Source organism: Scophthalmus maximus, chromosome 6, assembly GCF_022379125.1.
Source record: "Scophthalmus maximus strain ysfricsl-2021 chromosome 6, ASM2237912v1, whole genome shotgun sequence".
In the NCBI taxonomy this organism is placed as follows: Eukaryota; Metazoa; Chordata; class Actinopteri; order Pleuronectiformes; family Scophthalmidae; genus Scophthalmus; species Scophthalmus maximus.
Genome location: NC_061520.1, coordinates 11,709,615 through 11,725,958, shown reverse-complemented (window position 1 = coordinate 11,725,958; position 16,344 = coordinate 11,709,615). Strand labels below are relative to the sequence as shown.

General features: G+C 40.6%; 3 protein-coding genes across 3 annotated transcripts; all 3 read left to right on the top strand.

The window, feature by feature from the left end:
* Positions 1 to 718: 718 nt before the first annotated feature.
* Positions 719 to 2,418, top strand: gpx1a (glutathione peroxidase 1a). The gene is made up of 2 exons (XM_035631441.1): positions 719 to 1,037; positions 1,746 to 2,418. Exons 1-2 carry the CDS (start codon positions 813 to 815, stop codon positions 2,094 to 2,096), a joined length of 576 nt encoding a protein of 191 aa, XP_035487334.1. The 5' UTR covers positions 719 to 812; the 3' UTR covers positions 2,097 to 2,418.
* A 516-nt stretch (positions 2,419 to 2,934) lies between these two features.
* On the top strand, positions 2,935 to 4,308 carry brk1 (BRICK1 subunit of SCAR/WAVE actin nucleating complex). The gene is made up of 3 exons (XM_035631442.2): positions 2,935 to 3,122; positions 3,631 to 3,713; positions 3,798 to 4,308. Exons 1-3 carry the CDS (start codon positions 3,005 to 3,007, stop codon positions 3,822 to 3,824), a joined length of 228 nt encoding a protein of 75 aa, XP_035487335.1. The 5' UTR covers positions 2,935 to 3,004; the 3' UTR covers positions 3,825 to 4,308.
* A 958-nt stretch (positions 4,309 to 5,266) lies between these two features.
* rbm5 (RNA binding motif protein 5) lies at positions 5,267 to 14,110 on the top strand. The gene is made up of 25 exons (XM_035631616.2): positions 5,267 to 5,423; positions 5,648 to 5,694; positions 6,649 to 6,826; positions 6,935 to 7,093; positions 7,220 to 7,289; positions 7,697 to 7,770; positions 8,425 to 8,508; positions 8,765 to 8,825; positions 9,227 to 9,292; positions 9,382 to 9,542; positions 9,658 to 9,755; positions 9,912 to 9,999; positions 10,097 to 10,156; positions 10,441 to 10,507; positions 10,749 to 10,849; positions 10,947 to 11,085; positions 11,695 to 11,786; positions 11,903 to 12,076; positions 12,180 to 12,320; positions 12,435 to 12,521; positions 12,681 to 12,866; positions 12,966 to 13,040; positions 13,141 to 13,244; positions 13,329 to 13,458; positions 13,572 to 14,110. The coding sequence occupies exons 2-25, from the start codon at positions 5,678 to 5,680 to the stop codon at positions 13,695 to 13,697; spliced, it is 2,538 nt and encodes an 845-aa protein (XP_035487509.1). The 5' UTR covers positions 5,267 to 5,423; positions 5,648 to 5,677; the 3' UTR covers positions 13,698 to 14,110.
* Positions 14,111 to 16,344: the final 2,234 nt, after the last annotated feature.

The window sequence follows — 16,344 nt, the reverse complement described above, 5'->3', positions numbered from 1 at the left end:
ACAATATTCAGTTTCATCTTGAGCTTATCAGGTTCTGACTGAGTCGTGTTCTCTCAGTCCCATATGTTTGACAGTGTACTATGATGTGTTCTATTGGTTCCTCTTGTCCGCAATTGTCACAGTTTCCTGAGTTATGTTCTCCTATTTTGAATTGTGTACTCATTAGTCAGGTATGCCCAAATCTGAGTTTTGTAATGATTCTCTCCTATTTTCTACGTCTTCTTGTACTTCTCATCTCTCCATTGCATGGGACTTCCTGGAAGATACCATTCAAGCCGACCACAGGAGGGGTGGGTTTTTTTTTTAATCAAGACATTTGATTATGTCCGTGCCAACTTTTCTATGTTCTTGACACTTACAAATGTTTCTGAGAGGCAATTTAAATCGGTGAACTACAGAAACAGCAGTTCACACGTCTGCCACACGTCTCGAAGTCCAATATGAATATGAGACATTCATTCACCATAGTTATGTGGCTAATAATTAATACAAATCGATCAACTGTGCAGTGCTTGTAAATGCACGTTACTTCCTTGACAGTGAAATTGTTATAAAATATCGAGAGTTCAAGAAGTTGCAGTTTCGGCGAGACGCATTGAATCGTATTGCAAAATAAATGAATGAACATGATGAAATATTAAAGTAGTAAGGTCACAACGAAGCCTGGAGTGTCGTGTGACATGAATGTCCCCGCCCCACGAATAAGGCGAAGGCTGGCCTTGTTGACATTCGACCGCCTTAAAAAACAATCGAAGTCGTTTTTTTCTGAAGTCTAACCTCTTCGTTGAATCTATCCGGAATCCCGAAAGAAAATGGCTGGGACTGTGAGAAGATTCTATGAGTTGACAGCAAAGCTGCTGTGTGGAGAGACCTTGAGTTTCGCTTCACTAAAGGGGAAAGTTGTTCTTATTGAAAATGTGGCGTCTCTATGAGGAACAACAACCAGGGATTACACCCAGATGAACGAGCTCCACTCGCGTTATTCTGCCAAGGGACTCGTTGTCCTGGGTGTCCCCTGCAATCAATTTGGACATCAGGTATGTTTCATTATTATTATCACTCTGTTTTCCCATGTGAGGATTAGAAAATACAGTAATCAAGGATTAGAATATGATCAGATTTGTGTAGGACTCCAAGGCCCCTGTGCTCCTTCCTCATCAGACTGTAGAGTAAAACCCAGATGTTTATTAATGGCATAAAGTCTAGCAACTATTATCATTAGGAAATTTTGAATTTTAAGGAAAGCTGTGTTTAATATGATCAAACTGTCATAAGGCCTTTAGTGGTAAAACATCACCAGTTTAAAAAAATAATTGAAAAATTTTACCAGCTAAATGATGGTTACTAACTACTGATAAGCATCAGAGTTGCCCCTATCAGTGTTATTATTAGTAATGTGTTAGTGGTAAAGTAATTTGCTGTTGTATTTGAGGTTTGAGGTATTAGAGGTGGAGCTAATAATAAAAACCTAAAATATATAAAAATCAGTCCCCCCAAAAAATCAGTCAGGTAGCAGTGCTTCATATTTTATTGAGTTTGCATTTGAAAATCTAAATGTGCAAACTACAGTAACTGTCGAAACAGTACATATGTTACATGATTTTTTTTTAAAACTCCCAAGTAAAACACAGTTACATCCAAATTAAGTACAGTACTGGAGGAAATTCACCACTGGCATAATTTGGTAGCATGTTGTCCATCAACTCTACAATCCATTTAATGATTTTTGTCTTTTTTCATAACAGGAGAACTGCAAGAACGATGAAATCCTCAAATGTCTGAAGTATGTCCGTCCAGGGAATGGCTTTGAACCAAAGTTCCAGCTCCTTGAGAAGGTGGATGTGAATGGAAAGGATGCACACTCCTTGTTTGTCTACCTGAAAAACAGCCTGCCATTTCCCAGTGATGATGCATTGGCTCTCATGACTGATCCAAAGTCCATCATCTGGAGTCCAGTGTGCAGGAACGATGTTTCCTGGAACTTTGAGAAGTTCCTGATCGGCCCTGATGGAGAGCCCTTTAAGCGCTACAGCAGAAATTTCCTTACCATCGATATTGAGGCAGATATTCAAGAGCTACTCAAGAGGGTCAAGTAAAGAGTGCTACAAAACACTCCGTGAAGAATATCAGTAACGACCAGACTGGCCAAAAAGATTTATCAGTTGTCACAGTTATGTTATCATTTTGTCCATGTTCACAGTTACAGTGAGCTGCAGAACTATTGAGATATGAGTATTTCCAGTGCTGTACACTGAGGTTGTGAAGCCTGTTTACTTAATGAAGACACTCCTTGAAGCCTTTTTTTGTGAGGGGAGTTTCTGATGAACATGTAAAAGACTGACTCGACCACTGTGTATGACTCATATCACAAATATCTTTATTTGGAGGGCTATGAATAAACATTTCCTGACACAAGAAGTGCTGCTCTCATCTGTGTCCAATGCACACCAACGACCGCATCATTTAAAACATTCTTACGTATCTGGAAAAAATGTATGTTTTTACCTGACATAATATGTGAAGTGTTTGTGGTTGTATGTGAACAAAATCTGCCACAGTCATATCTTTGGTGACTTGTACCGTTGGCCGGTTCGACTTTCGAAAAATGTAGCCTACACCCGGAGGAGTGTTTAACGTGGATTTTCATGTTGCGTCGATGCAAAAATATTGACTTAATCAATATTGACATGTATATGTCAACGACTGAATGACATAACTCAAATTAAAGCAGTAGGTGGTGTTTCTATTGTAGACAAAATAAACGTTGGTGGATGCTGTCTTTGGTGTACACTATCTAGGGTGTGACATAACTTTAAATCGTCTTCTGCACAAGGGAAAATATGACAAAAATGCTTATCCAAAATTATTCTGTGGCTACTAACTATGGCTAACTAAACCGGTAGCGCACGTCTGGCCCATCCACGCCGCACTTCCTGGGTGAGCGCAGGGATCTATCCTCGAATGAACGCTGCGCCGTCGCCGCTTAGCTCGCGACTCGTCCAACATGGCCGGCCAGGAGGATCCAGTGCAGAGAGAGATTCACCAAGACTGGGCGAATCGAGAGTACATCGAGGTGATCACGAGCAGCATCAAAAAGATCGCCGACTTCCTGAACTCGTTCGGTGAGTTTTTAACGACCGACCGCGTGGACCGGGTCGACGCTGGTGTGGAGGTTGTGTGTGAATCGCTCGATCAAGCTAGCTACTTGAGCTAGCCATCCTGCTGCTGCTGCTAGCACTGGTGTTGATGTTTTAAATGGCCACTCCCAGTTAGCAACTAGCTTGTACCTTTCGCTGCGGGCTTGTTGTTGTTCCCTTGCACACATACCATGACAGTTTCGCGTGACATTTTGTGTCGATTAATGTGTTATACCTGCGAAATGTCAGAATGTTAAACCAAAAGGCGACTTTATTCGAGTGATGAGGTGGCTAACGCCACCGCTAGCCTCTGCTATGCTAACGCTAGCCTGCCCTGCTGTGATTTGCGTTATGGCAACAGCTGCTTTAGCATCGATATGTAATGCTGTTCTCTCGGCGGTAACGTTAGTAAGTAGCAGCACTGTTGTTCATCGTGATTGATGGCGTGGACAAGCTACGCCGCATGTGTTATAACTGTGTGTTATGCCATCAGATATGTCGTGTCGATCCCGTCTGGCCACTCTAAATGAGAAGCTGACAGCGTTGGAGAGGAGGATTGAATACATTGAGGCCAGAGTAAGTATACTGCAAAATGTAATCTAAAAAATGTTAATATTTGAAAGTGATATAAACATCACATAAGTGTTTGTTTCATTACAGGTGACAAAAGGCGAGACCTTGACCTAGACCTCGTCATAGAAATGCATAGCATCTTAGATCCCACCTGCCCCCTCACCTCACTTCACCTCACCTCAACTCGCCTCACCCCGGATCTCATCGGAATAAGTGACATGGATTCCATATTCCTATTCTGGGGCCACGTTGGACCATTTTTATATTAAATATATGGGTTTTGTGTTGTTTTTATCTCATGGTGCATTTGTACAGAAGATATGGGCCTGTCTTGGGCGTCATTGATTCAGACATCATCAATGTTACAAAATGAAAAGAAAGCATTGTGGAACTTAATTATGGATCTGGTATCAGCACGATTTGATTGACCATCTGTGTTGTATCATTATCGTATTGGAGGGTTATAAAAGAGGAACATTCTTGTGTGCCATGTCCAACAATTATTTGTGGCGTCATCTTTATTAAAGAACCTGCTTGTACAGTGAACTGTTTGGTGATGTTTCAGAATTTAAATACTGTAATAAATGAAAAACAATTACCTTGTTTCCTGCTGTAGCAAATCATTATCAGATTCAACCTAAGTGAGTTTCACATAACAAGAAAATGTTGCTCTGAGTAGTACTAAATACAGGAACATACAAATACAGACAAACAGCGGTACGTTAAATCAACACTAACATGTACAGTATCTTACCCACAGCCTAGGCAGTCTGGAGAACACTACTAACTGAGAAAGGGAGCTACTGTAGTATAAATTTAGGCCATAAAGAACATTGTTAAAGGTGAGCTGGATTGTTTTCGCAGGTCTGTCATTTCAGAATCAAAGAAAACATTGAGAACTTTGCCATTAAAAAAAAAGGGAAATGGGTTGCATCTGTGTAAATTAATTAATGATTCTCTGTTGCCTCATCTTTGTGACACTGGTACTTTCAAACAATTTCCAGGGCCTTGTGACTATTTTAATTTGATAGAAATAAAGATTTCTTTATACCATATTGTTTAAAAATGTATAGCCTCTTGATCAAATTATTCAAAAACTATGCATGTAATTAATTGAATGGAAGATTGAGCACCCCCCCCCCCCCCCCATATTTGCATACAGCAACAGCAGTAACAAACAGCCGCCTACGTAAAGGTGGCAAACTATCCGTTAAAAGGAAAAATGTTTAAACTTTTTAACACTAAATCTGAACTAGACTTTCATGAATTGCAAATACGGCAGATATGCCCAGCAAAATGGTGGCACTTTATTGTTCTTGATTATAATTCGCCCTGCGTATGGACTTGCAGGCAGTACCCCAACATAGACCCCTTCTGTCTGTCTTTGTTCAGGTTGCACCGCATCCTTCTGTAGCACTGGCAGACAGGCAACTTTAACAATATGCAAAACCCCCACACAAATACAACCTAAAAATATGACCATATAATATACGATAACCGATTTGCAAGCTCTGCCTGTGAGGCAAACTCGGGGCGAAGCTAAGTACCCACAATGCACCCGGTTATGCACCAATGCATCTTGGGATGAAGAAGGTGCCTTTGTAGTGTCGTCGAAAGCCCTTGAACGCGAGATGATTTTTTCCTGCGTGCATTTCTTCAGATTTTAACTCCGAATAACGAACACAGCTGTTCAACCTGTCAACAACCGCACTGGTGAGTTACTGCTATTTCATACTAGAAACTGGAACATCAAATTCTCTTGTCATTTGCGTCGCTGGATTTGGCAGAAAGTGTCTGTTTGCTAAGGTTAGACCGTGTTGTGGTTCGCAGTTGCGATCAATGTGTTTGTCGCATCGTAGTAGATGAACCATCCTGTGAACAAGATATATTTAAAACAGTGTTTGTTTGACTTGGAACTCTGCATTATTGCTTTCTAGAGGTCGTGTGCGTTCGGAGGCAGTGAGAAAATGGGAGCTGATAAAAGGTGAGTGGCAGCGTTGAGCTTTAGCGCCCATGCTAGGTGCGGCTAACCAGCATTCCAGTTAAAGTATCCGCCATGTCGTGTCACCGCAGACAAACATAGCGTTGGATTAAAAGCGTCTGCAATTGAAATATTCACAGTCCAGATATCTTGTATCCCGGATGCTACTGTAAATCTATTACTGTCACCCCACTTGTTCTTAATGATGGTAATATTCCCCTTAAATCGTGGAGTTGGAAGTTTTCCACCTGGGTAATTTCATGCCAACTCAAAGCAAATATCAGCCAATCACGTGCTGGAACTGGCAGGGTAAAATATAAATTCGATCCATCACATCTAATGAAACGTTGATATCTGGTAGGACATTTCTCATGCCGGTAGTGGACCCAATCTTGACATTGAATTTCTAATTAACCTTAATTTAGCATCATATATGAAAAGTACAGATGGTTACACATTGACAGCATTGAGATATATTGCATCTTGTTTTGCTAAGCTAGGCATTACCCTCTCCAGTTTGAGGGAAAGTTGCATGAATGCAGCTTACTACTGAACTGAGATGGTGAGCTCTATATAGCTTTATGGCCACTTTGTAGCTCAGTAGAAAAGCCTTTCTCTGCCTCCATCACATGGTCGGCTGGGAAATCACAGCTGACGAGGCTTCTATTCCAGATGTTATCTGTCGAAGTGTCATAAACATTGTTTGGATGTCATCAACATTTTTTACAGATTCAAATGTTCTCTACCCCATTTTCGACCTATGTAATCATCACAGAAATCATTGTGATTGTTAATTCTCCATGCTTGGGACAGGCTTGTTTTTTGCATAATGTTAATCAAGAACTAGTGTAATTTGAGCTTGATGATATAGTAGTATTTGCTCAAATACAAATACATCAGTGGCACAGTGATGGTGTGCTAATGTTTTACCTTTCCTTTCAATGTCACTTTTAACAGGATCAGTCGGACAGAACGTAGCGGCAGATATGGCTCTGACCAGTCCCGTGATGAATCAGAATGGCGCGACAGAAGAGAGAGGGATCAAGAGCGTGAACACAACATGCGCCGCTGGGGGGAAGAGAGACGTGGTGATCGTTACGAAGGAGACCGCCGAGGATCAAGAGACAGTCCAGAGGTAGCTTTTTTATTACTCATCGTTCTTTTAAACTGCATTTTGATGGTGGAGTTGAAATGTTCTTTTGTTCAGGGATGTTACTGATGCGTTGAATTATTTCCTTTAAAGCAAAGAGACAGGAAAAGACGCAACAGTGATAGATCAGAAGATGGTTACCACTCAGACGGTGACTACCCAGACCAGGATTACAGAAGGGAGCCTGGGGAGGAGAAGAAGAGCAAGACCATTATGCTCTGGGGTCTGTCTCCTCATGTCGCTGAGGATGATGTAAGTCTGAAGTGTTCTTTTACAGATGTGTTTTATGTTAAGTGTCCACCATTAAAATTTCTTTGTATAAAACGGGGAAGGTTTAGAATAATGTTATTAAACTACCATCTCTATGTTGTTCTTTAGATTCGTTTTGCCATAGACCAGTTGGAGGGACCCCAGCCAGTGGATGTCAGACTGATGAAGAAAAAAACAGGTGAGGAACGGATACAAGACGGACCCCAACCTTCCCCCAGTCTTTGACCATAGGGCCAATCTGCTTCCATTCAGACCCATTTTCCCATTGCAGCTTAGAGAATTTTATGTTACGTGAAAATCTTAATTTAAGACCTTTCATTTCAGTTAATTGTGGATCTCTTTTAAGGTAAGTAAAAGAAGCAATAATAGTTGTGAGAGTCATTTGGCAAACACACTTAGTTGTTGAGTGTGTTTCAAACAGTGATATTCAGCAGGATTTCTTGCTATGATAAAACTCCTAAGGAGTGGCCCGCTGTGTACCAAAAAGGGCCTGGGTCGTGAAGCAGTTTGTGGAAGAGTTTGAATAATATGCCCATGGACTCTTAACTAACACGCCTCCCGTCTATATTTGAATGCTGTCTCTAGGTATAAGCCGTGGTTTCGCCTTCGTGGACTTTTATCACTTGCAAGATGCTACCCGATGGATGGAGACCAATCAGGTTGCTTCACAATCGCCAAGTCTAGTTTTAATCTTGGGGATCTGGAAAAAATAACCCTAAAGGCAACCAAAGTGCATTAAATAAGTAGTGTGGAAAATATTAATCTTTTTTGAAGAAAAAAATGGATTGTGTGTTAGAGATTTTTTTTCTATATTACTGGATTTGATAAGTCATGATTAATGTTTTGACAAGTATTTTGTCTAGTTTATGTGATAGCAGTAGCTTCAAAGTTGCTGATTTCACTCGTATTGTGAGGTCATCTCCTAAAGGAATCTGCATTTAAGATAATGAACACATTATCGTTACCGTGGTGATAGAGCCCACTCAAAAGATGGGTATTTATTTTTTGTATGTTTTTGTTTTTTTAAAGAAAGTCACTCTCTTCCGTAACTTTTTTGGGAAGCCAATACATGTCAAAGATGTCTGTTAGGGTCACATTGTACACTCTGCTCCAGCTTAGTCTGGGCACGCGGGTCCCAAACACTTTAAGAAACCTCTATACACCATGCCCACATATACATGTGCCTGTCCTTAACACAAAGGCTATCTTTTGGGGGTCCCTCTCCCCTTCTCTCCCTTCCAACACTGCTTGCTCTATTGATGAGATAAATTCTCACCACGGACACTTGAGTAATATTTGTCTTCCTCTTTCAGAAACGTCTGACCATCCAAGGCAAAATTGTGGACATGCACTACAGTAACCCCAGAAACAAGTATGAAGACTGGCTCTGCAACACTGTAAGTTCCTAGTTTCTGTGTTACCAGACAACAATGCACACAAACACAGACATTAGTCCTTTAAATTACAATTGTTACAGTCGTGTGAGCGTGTCATTTTTTTGATACACCTACATTTGGATGAGTGCTAAAGGTTAGGTTGTGTCTCAGGTGAGTATGGTATGCTGCACCAATATAGACTGCCTGTTCTCTGAGGCAGCACTTTTAAGGGCTTTAGTAGGTGTATAATCAAAATGATGTGAACGGTTACTTTCAGTGTGGCCTGTACAATTTCCGGAGGAGGCTGAAGTGCTTCAGGTGTGGAGCAGCCAAAGCTGGTAAGTAGTTAATCAACAAGAGGCCACTGACAGCAGACATCCTGACAGCCTGAGGCAGCAGTACTGGGATGCAGTCGCAAAGCTTGTGTTCTTGGAGTTGTAAAGGCCTAGTGAACCAAGTGATATGGATTATTAAGTGTTGACACTGTCAGATGTAGGCAAACCGCACAGATGGGGAAACAGCATACATTTTTCCTTCCTGCCTGACAGTAACACAAAAAGGGGACAAAACAAAATACAAAATGGAATTTATGAAATAGTCTATCCAATATTGTAAATACATACTCATTTTTAGCACAAGTGTTCAACACTATCACCTTTTACCTAATTTCCAGTTCTTTGGTTACACTGTTTTGAAGGTTATGTTAATGCACCTCTTACTTCTGTCGTTCTCTCAACAGAAGGTGAAATCAGCAGTAATACAGGACCCGCCGAATCTCAATCCAGTGGAGATTTCTATGGCGACAGTAAGGGCATTTTAATGTCCCGCTTTGAAAGGAAAACCAGCCCTGTCTGTGGACGTTTGTTCTTATATCTAGACTTTTGTTCTGTACAGCAATCATCCTGAGAAATATCGCTCACATGACGACCGTGGAAGCCATCATGACGGCCCTGGCACCATATGCTAATCTTTCATCTAGCAACATTCGTCTCATCAAGGACAAGCAGACGGGCCAGAACAGAGGCTTTGCCTTTGTACAGCTCTCCTCTCCCCTGGTAAAGTATTCTTTAATATCTATAGGTGAACAATGCACAGTTAAATCCATACTTTTCTCCTGCATGAACTTGCTGCATCATTTGGTTTAAAATATAATATCACTCCACTTCACAGGAGGCCTCTCAGCTGCTCACCATCTTACAGGGACTGCAGCCTCCTCTGAAACTTGATGGGAAAACAATAGGGGTGGATTATGCCAAGAGTGCTAGAAAGTGAGTATAACAATACTGTATTGTGTGCTTTGCGTTTTGTAATAGATATGGTAGTCGTGTTTTTCTTCAATATGCCACTGTTATATCCACAGCAGTGAACGGAGAGATTCGGCCACAAGGCGGGAATTGACTATTGAGCATTTTCTTTTGTTTTAGGGATCTTTTACTACCAGATGGGAATCGCGTCAGCGCATTCTCCGTGGCCAGCACAGCCATCGCTGCAGCCCAGTGGTCCTCAAGTCAGGTAGGCCCATATTCTTTCAAATTCATGTTACTTGTCATCTCCAAGTATTAATGTCACAGAATCCTAATGCACGATTTTACCTTGTTGGCCACAACAGAGCCAAGATGGAATGTCGGAGTACAGCTACCTGCAAGAAGGCTACACTCCAATGTCACAGGTTAGTAAAAGAAAAAAGAAAAACATTAAATCAATTTGCTTTAGAGTAGATAAATTCTGATATCTTTAAAAAATATATAATTATTGGTTAATTTATTGAAATGACCATTGTATGTAAGCAATTAGAAAAGAGGCTGTACCTGTATTTCATAAGTGTAAAAAAACAACCCATGATGGTAATTGTGTGCATCACTGTTTGGTAAAGCCTTGGTTGATGTAGTTTCAAACATCTAAGGCCTTAAAAAAATATTTTCTGTGTTTCAATGAATGGCTTTTTTTCAATAGGAGTATCAGACGTACTACCAGCAAGCAGCAGGAGCCAGCACCTCACAGGGAAATGGAATTCTAGGAGGTATGAGATGTCACAGTTTCTGACTATTTATTATTTAGTAATAATATTGTGTGTAATGACACAACTGATAATACCAGGACATTCATTTGTCCACACTAGAGCTTTAGGAACATGAAACAAAGTATTACTAATTTAAATAAACTCCTGCTTTTTTCAAAGCAGGAGTAATAATAATTTGACTGTTTGCACAATCATGTGGAGCATTGGGGAATTATTCTGTGCTTTGCCTTTCTGATCTCAGCTGCCCCAAGTGTAAAGATTGTTCCAACTGCAGCTGGAGTTGTTATCACACCGACTGCACAAGTCTACCAACCACATATAATTGCTCAGCCTGCTGTACAGGTAATGTATATATATTTGTAAGCGCTGCAATTACACTATAGTACAATTAACAAAATGCATGATTTATAGGTCAAAATAACAATTACATTTATTGCAGGCATTGACACTTGCGCACCAACTGGAGGCAAAATCCCACACAGGACATCTCTCAGGGATGGAAGCTGCGGCCTTGTCTGTTGCTCCTACAGCTGCGGTCGGTTCAACAGCCTCCGGACATACGGCTGAAGCCAACGCTGGTATGAGGATCATATAGTGTCATGTAAAACCTGCTCTGTTTCACTATGGCGATGATGATGAATAATGTGCTTAATCATCCCATGGTCACCGTCATGTGCGTTAAATTACTCTGGGGACAGCTTGGAAAAAGCAATAGTTGATCGTTTGGTTATGTAGTTTGAAAATGAAGTCAATTTACAAATAAAAAGAAGCTATGACTAGTATATGATAGGATGAAGCTAATGATCAAGCAGCTGTACCTGAGATTACTTTCTATTATTTGACATGACATGAATAACTAAAAAAGTATTATTACTTAAAACATCCTAGATGATTTTTTTTTCATACCAATGTTGTTATCAAACCCATATGACAAGATATGTAATTGAGGCTTGATATTTTACAGTTAATCCATTAACTTTATTATAAACAACTAAAGGAAATCAACCAAATATATAGAACTTGAATAAAGATTATGAGAAATTGGCAAACATACATGCTGATACAGATGTTTGTGAAAGGCTCGTATCTAATGATTTTTATCGACCCAACTGATTAACTACCTAAAATATGTCATATAACTTAGAAAATACGTTTCTACTTTGATAATGACGTTGTGTAATTTACAGCTGTTCCTGATACATCCACTTATCAGTATGATGAGTCCTCTGGCTACTATTATGATCCTCAAACTGGCCTCTACTACGACCCCAACACACATGTAAGTAGTGCACAACCACCACACAGGACTCAACTTGGTTTACTGTCATGTTGCTGACACTAACAGAAATGTTATCTTGTTTTTGATTATTTATATATTTGTTTATCCCCTTTCAGTATTACTACAACTCTCAGACCCAGCAGTACCTGTACTGGGACAGTGAGAAGCAGACATACGTACCTGCCTCAGGTGACATGAATGCTGGACAAAATGATGCAGCAACAGGAAGCAAAGAATCGAAAGAAGGCAAGGAGAAAAAGGAAAAGCCCAAAAGCAAGACTGCTCAGCAGGTATCATAATATATCCTACGTCAGCTCATTCGTCTTCTGCTATGTAGCAGTTTCTGAATATTTGATTCGATCTAACTTCAAATTCCAAATTTTATCCTTCCAGATTGCTAAAGACATGGAACGGTGGGCTAAAAGTCTTAACAAGCAGAAAGAGAACTTCAGAAGCAGCTTTCAGCCTATAAGTCATGAGGAGAGGAGGGAGGCAGCAGCTGCTGACGCTGGCTTCACATTGTTTGAAAAGAAGGTAATAAGGTCATAATATATGAAAATGTTCAGTGTGTGCATGTTCCTTTGACCTGATGTAAATGTCCTAAGAGATTATATAGTATTGATTTTATATATTTTATGCATTTTGTAGCAGGCAGGGGGTCTAGACAGACTCATGCCAGAGATGCCATGGGCCGTTGAGGAAGAGCCACCAACCAGCTCAGTCCACACTTCCAAGGTGAGTGTTTTCGTCTTCCCTGTCTTTGGGGTCTGGAGCTTTTCTTTTGCTAAGTTACTAGATTATTGTTAATGCCATATTAGTTGTATTGTAAATGTGCTCAGTTATATTCAGATTGGTTATATTACTCTTGCCCTTGTTTGTCCATGGTGTTTTTAGTCTGGCCTTGTGGCCGCCTACAGTGGAGACAGTGACCCTGAGGAGGGGGGAGCAGAGCTCGATGGTGGTGACGTAGTCCAGGACCAGCTGACAGACTGGAAGAAGTTGGCCTGTTTGCTGTGTAGGAGACAGTTTCCCAATAAAGAGAGTCTAGTTCGACATCAACAGCTCTCTGACCTCCACAAGGTAACGCCACCAAAATGGGAAAATCCAAAGTGCAAGTCAGGAAAACCCACTAGGCTATGAATTCATCGCAGTATTTAACTTTTCACTGGTCCCTCCTAGAAAAACCTGGAGGTTCTCCGCAGATCAAAAATGACCGAGGCAGAGCTGGAAGAGTTGGAGAGGAAAGAGACCGAGGTTCGTCTCAACACCGAATCGCCCTGCTGTTATTTGAGTCAAAGTTCCTGTTTCACAGTGAATTAATGACTCAAAATGTTTTTATTCTTCTGGTGAATAGCTGAAATACAGAGACAGGGCAGCTGAGAGGAGAGAGAAATATGGCATCCCAGAACCGCCAGCGCCCAAAAAGAAGAAATTTAACCAAGCAGCACCACCAGTCATGTAAGAAACTTTGTTCTCATTAGGGTCATTTTCATAAAAAGAAAGACGTTTTAATTAACAAACACAAAATTTCCACTTGTCCAGTAACTATGAGCAGCCCACTAAGGACGGCCTTAACAGTGACAATATTGGGAACAAAATGCTGCAGGCCATGGGCTGGAAGGAGGGGAAAGGACTTGGTCGCAACCAGCAGGGCATCACTGCACCAATTGAGGTATGATCAACAACAATGACCTGTTGGTGTGTATTCAGTACCCATCAGCCTCAATAAGTGTATATCGATATCTAATTATTAAAAGTACTGACGTCTATTGTTTCCCTCCTCAGGCCCAGCTGAGAACAAAAGGAGCTGGACTTGGAACTAAAGGCACAAACTACACCCTCTCTGCCTCCGACACGTACAAAGACGCAGTCCGTAAAGCCATGTTTGCTCGCTTCACTGAATTGGAATGAATCTTTTGTCCCGAGCTCAAATAATGATTCATATCAACTTGGCCTGTAGATGATATTTGCCTTTTCCTCTGGACGAGCTCCACCATGTCTGCATTAACAAGGATAAAAGAACTGATACTGAAGCAAAAGAGAGAATCTTAAATGATTTCACTCATGTATGATGACTCCACGATGATTATGCCCCTTACCAAGGACCAGACCATATAAATACTCTGTAACGCAGGCATATTAAGATAATGAATTACATAATTTATAAGTTGTACATATGCACAGTAAGTTTACTTACCTAGTTCACAAAGTTGGTTTTTTTGTATTTCGTCAGTGGTAATGCCCTTTTTTTCTCAGCATGTTGAAAAGATTGTACAGTTTATACAAAATCTTTTGTTTGTACATAAAATAAATTCCCTACGAGATTTTCTGGTGGTGTTCATTTTATTACATCACAAACGAGGAGACATGGGTATGGGCCGAATGATTTCTTTACAAATAAATGTCATAGGTAATACGAATATTTCTAAATGTTACACTGATAAAGTTTCATTGTTAAAGAAGTGTCCGCTGAATCTGGTAGTGCATTTTAAAAATCTTAAACGGCAGTTACAATACTTTGTGATTATTGTGATCACAAGTATTGAAGCTTGGTGGACCCATTTTATCACATGTTGTCATTGACATTGTGTGACAGAACACTACCAACTTGTGTTAACATGTGTCAATAACGGACAAATAAATTTGATTTCAAATTATTCAAAGGTGTTTTAATCTCAGAAAAGATTGCTTTGCTTTATGACCCAACTATCTGACATTCATCATCCCACAGAGTCACAGCTGAAGCCTGCTGCGGGTATGTACTGTAAATTTAAAAGTCCACCTCACCAGATGTTTTCCAGCTCCGATTGAGTTGTTGCTCTCCTCTGTTTGCCCTGGCCAGTCGAGCAATGAAATTTCTGTGTTTTTAAATTTCCACAGTCTTTGTTAAAATATTGCGACATCTGCTTCAGATATAAAAAAAGTTTCATTTTTTGATTTTATTGTAGTATTTCTGCTTATTTACACAAATTAACACTGTTATTACCACTATGGATGAGTGCATGGTGTGAATGATTTGACTGTCTTATCACATTGTGAGGTTTCTCAGGCTCAGATCAAACACTGCGCCAAATAGTTACTGGACATACATGAATTATGATGCATATAATTTTTAAACACGTTTGTGTTGCTCTTGTGCAAACTTTTGTTTGAAGACATCATTGCACTCTGAGTTTATGGTCTTTCTCCTTCTCTTTGTTCGCAGATGGAGGAGGAAAGGGAAGCTTAAAGCATCCTGTAAGTGGAGAATGAAATGCTGTTTATTATGTTTCCATTGTCAGACAACAACTTACAGTATAGGGCACACGGGTCTTGGGCTGTATTTATTATATTATTATTATATTATATATTATATTGTTCTTTCATTCAAAGCAGTGGTCAGTTTGCCCTTTCTCTGTGCTGGAATCCCTTACATAAACACACTGAAACATAATCTAGTTCATCCCATGGGCTTGTTTCGTGAACCTCGCCGTACCCCACCCTCTGATATTCCCACCTCTCGGCGAGAAATGTTCTGAACTTCACATCCACCTACTGTTACATTATTACAGTGGAGCAATACATCCTGATGCCTGCGGTCGCCGATTGAATCTCTGCTGTTGTATTCCCATCCTGCTTTCTCAGAAACTCAAACATCCCTCTGCTGCTCAAGTAAAATGAGCTGTTTCCTTAACTTTATGCAATTCACGTATTTCCTTTAAATAAAACCGATTAAGAGCTTGGCATTGAGCCAAGTTCTGCTCGTTGCTGAAGCAGATTCTGTGCATCAGTATGCAAGTTTTTAGCGAGCAGATGCATAATCCTCATGGTGCTTTTTGGCTTCTTCAGGTGCGTGTATATGATCGGCGAAGCAGGTAGATGAGGGCATCGTCGACAGTAATGTCAGCAAACTTTAGTGGATCCGGGTGGTCACGAACCAGGGGCCTGAGGTGTTGTGGGTCCAACATCTCGAAGGTTGCCATGACGTGTGACGTTAGGGCCACGGGTCTGTAGTCTCCAGGCGCACTGGGACGTCCCTTCTTCGGCACAGGAAAGATGCAGGATGTCTCCTAGCTCTTTGAACACAATGTGTTCAAATTTGACATTAAACCTGTTGAATTAATGAACTGCTGAGTTTTTACTCAACTCATGAAATGAACAAAGCTAGATTACTAACAGACTTCCCAGCGTGCACTGCCTGAGGGTTAAAACTCTCCCAAGACTCTTCTAGTTTGTAGTTTGAAGGAAACACACAACAATGTGAAGTTGCTGTTGGTCTTAAACACGTGAAGATATGTCATAGTTTGATATAATAGCTGGATAATGATCATGTTAAGCGGATTGTACATGTTGCTCGCAGGTGATAACGCACACCGCCATGCCCCCGCTCTCCTGCAGTAATCACCGAGCGCATTGAATGAGCGATTTGTCACGTATGAATGTGGGTGTGTGGAATGTATGATTGATATCTTCAGCCTGCTCGTTTCGTAACACAGCAGGTACGGTCTGGGGGAAACCTTGAAGTTTTACCGTAATGCTATCTCGCCACATCAGGGTTTTTCATTGGCTCCTTAAATAA

What these genes read in the sequence shown, in the direction of transcription:
- brk1 (XM_035631442.2), top strand. Translation starts at nt 3,005, where the DNA reads ATGGCCGGCCAGGAGGATCCAGTGCAGAGAGAGATTCACCAAGACTGG. An exon ending in CGACTTCCTGAACTCGTTCG is followed by an intron (nt 3,123 to 3,630) that starts GTGAGTTTTTAA and finishes TTATGCCATCAG; the next exon opens with ATATGTCGTGTCGATCCCGT. An exon ending in TTGAATACATTGAGGCCAGA is followed by an intron (nt 3,714 to 3,797) that starts GTAAGTATACTG and finishes GTTTCATTACAG; the next exon opens with GTGACAAAAGGCGAGACCTT.
- rbm5 (XM_035631616.2), top strand. An exon ending in GGGAAATGGAATTCTAGGAG is followed by an intron (nt 10,508 to 10,748) that starts GTATGAGATGTC and finishes TTCTGATCTCAG; the next exon opens with CTGCCCCAAGTGTAAAGATT. An exon ending in GCATCACTGCACCAATTGAG is followed by an intron (nt 13,459 to 13,571) that starts GTATGATCAACA and finishes TTCCCTCCTCAG; the next exon opens with GCCCAGCTGAGAACAAAAGG.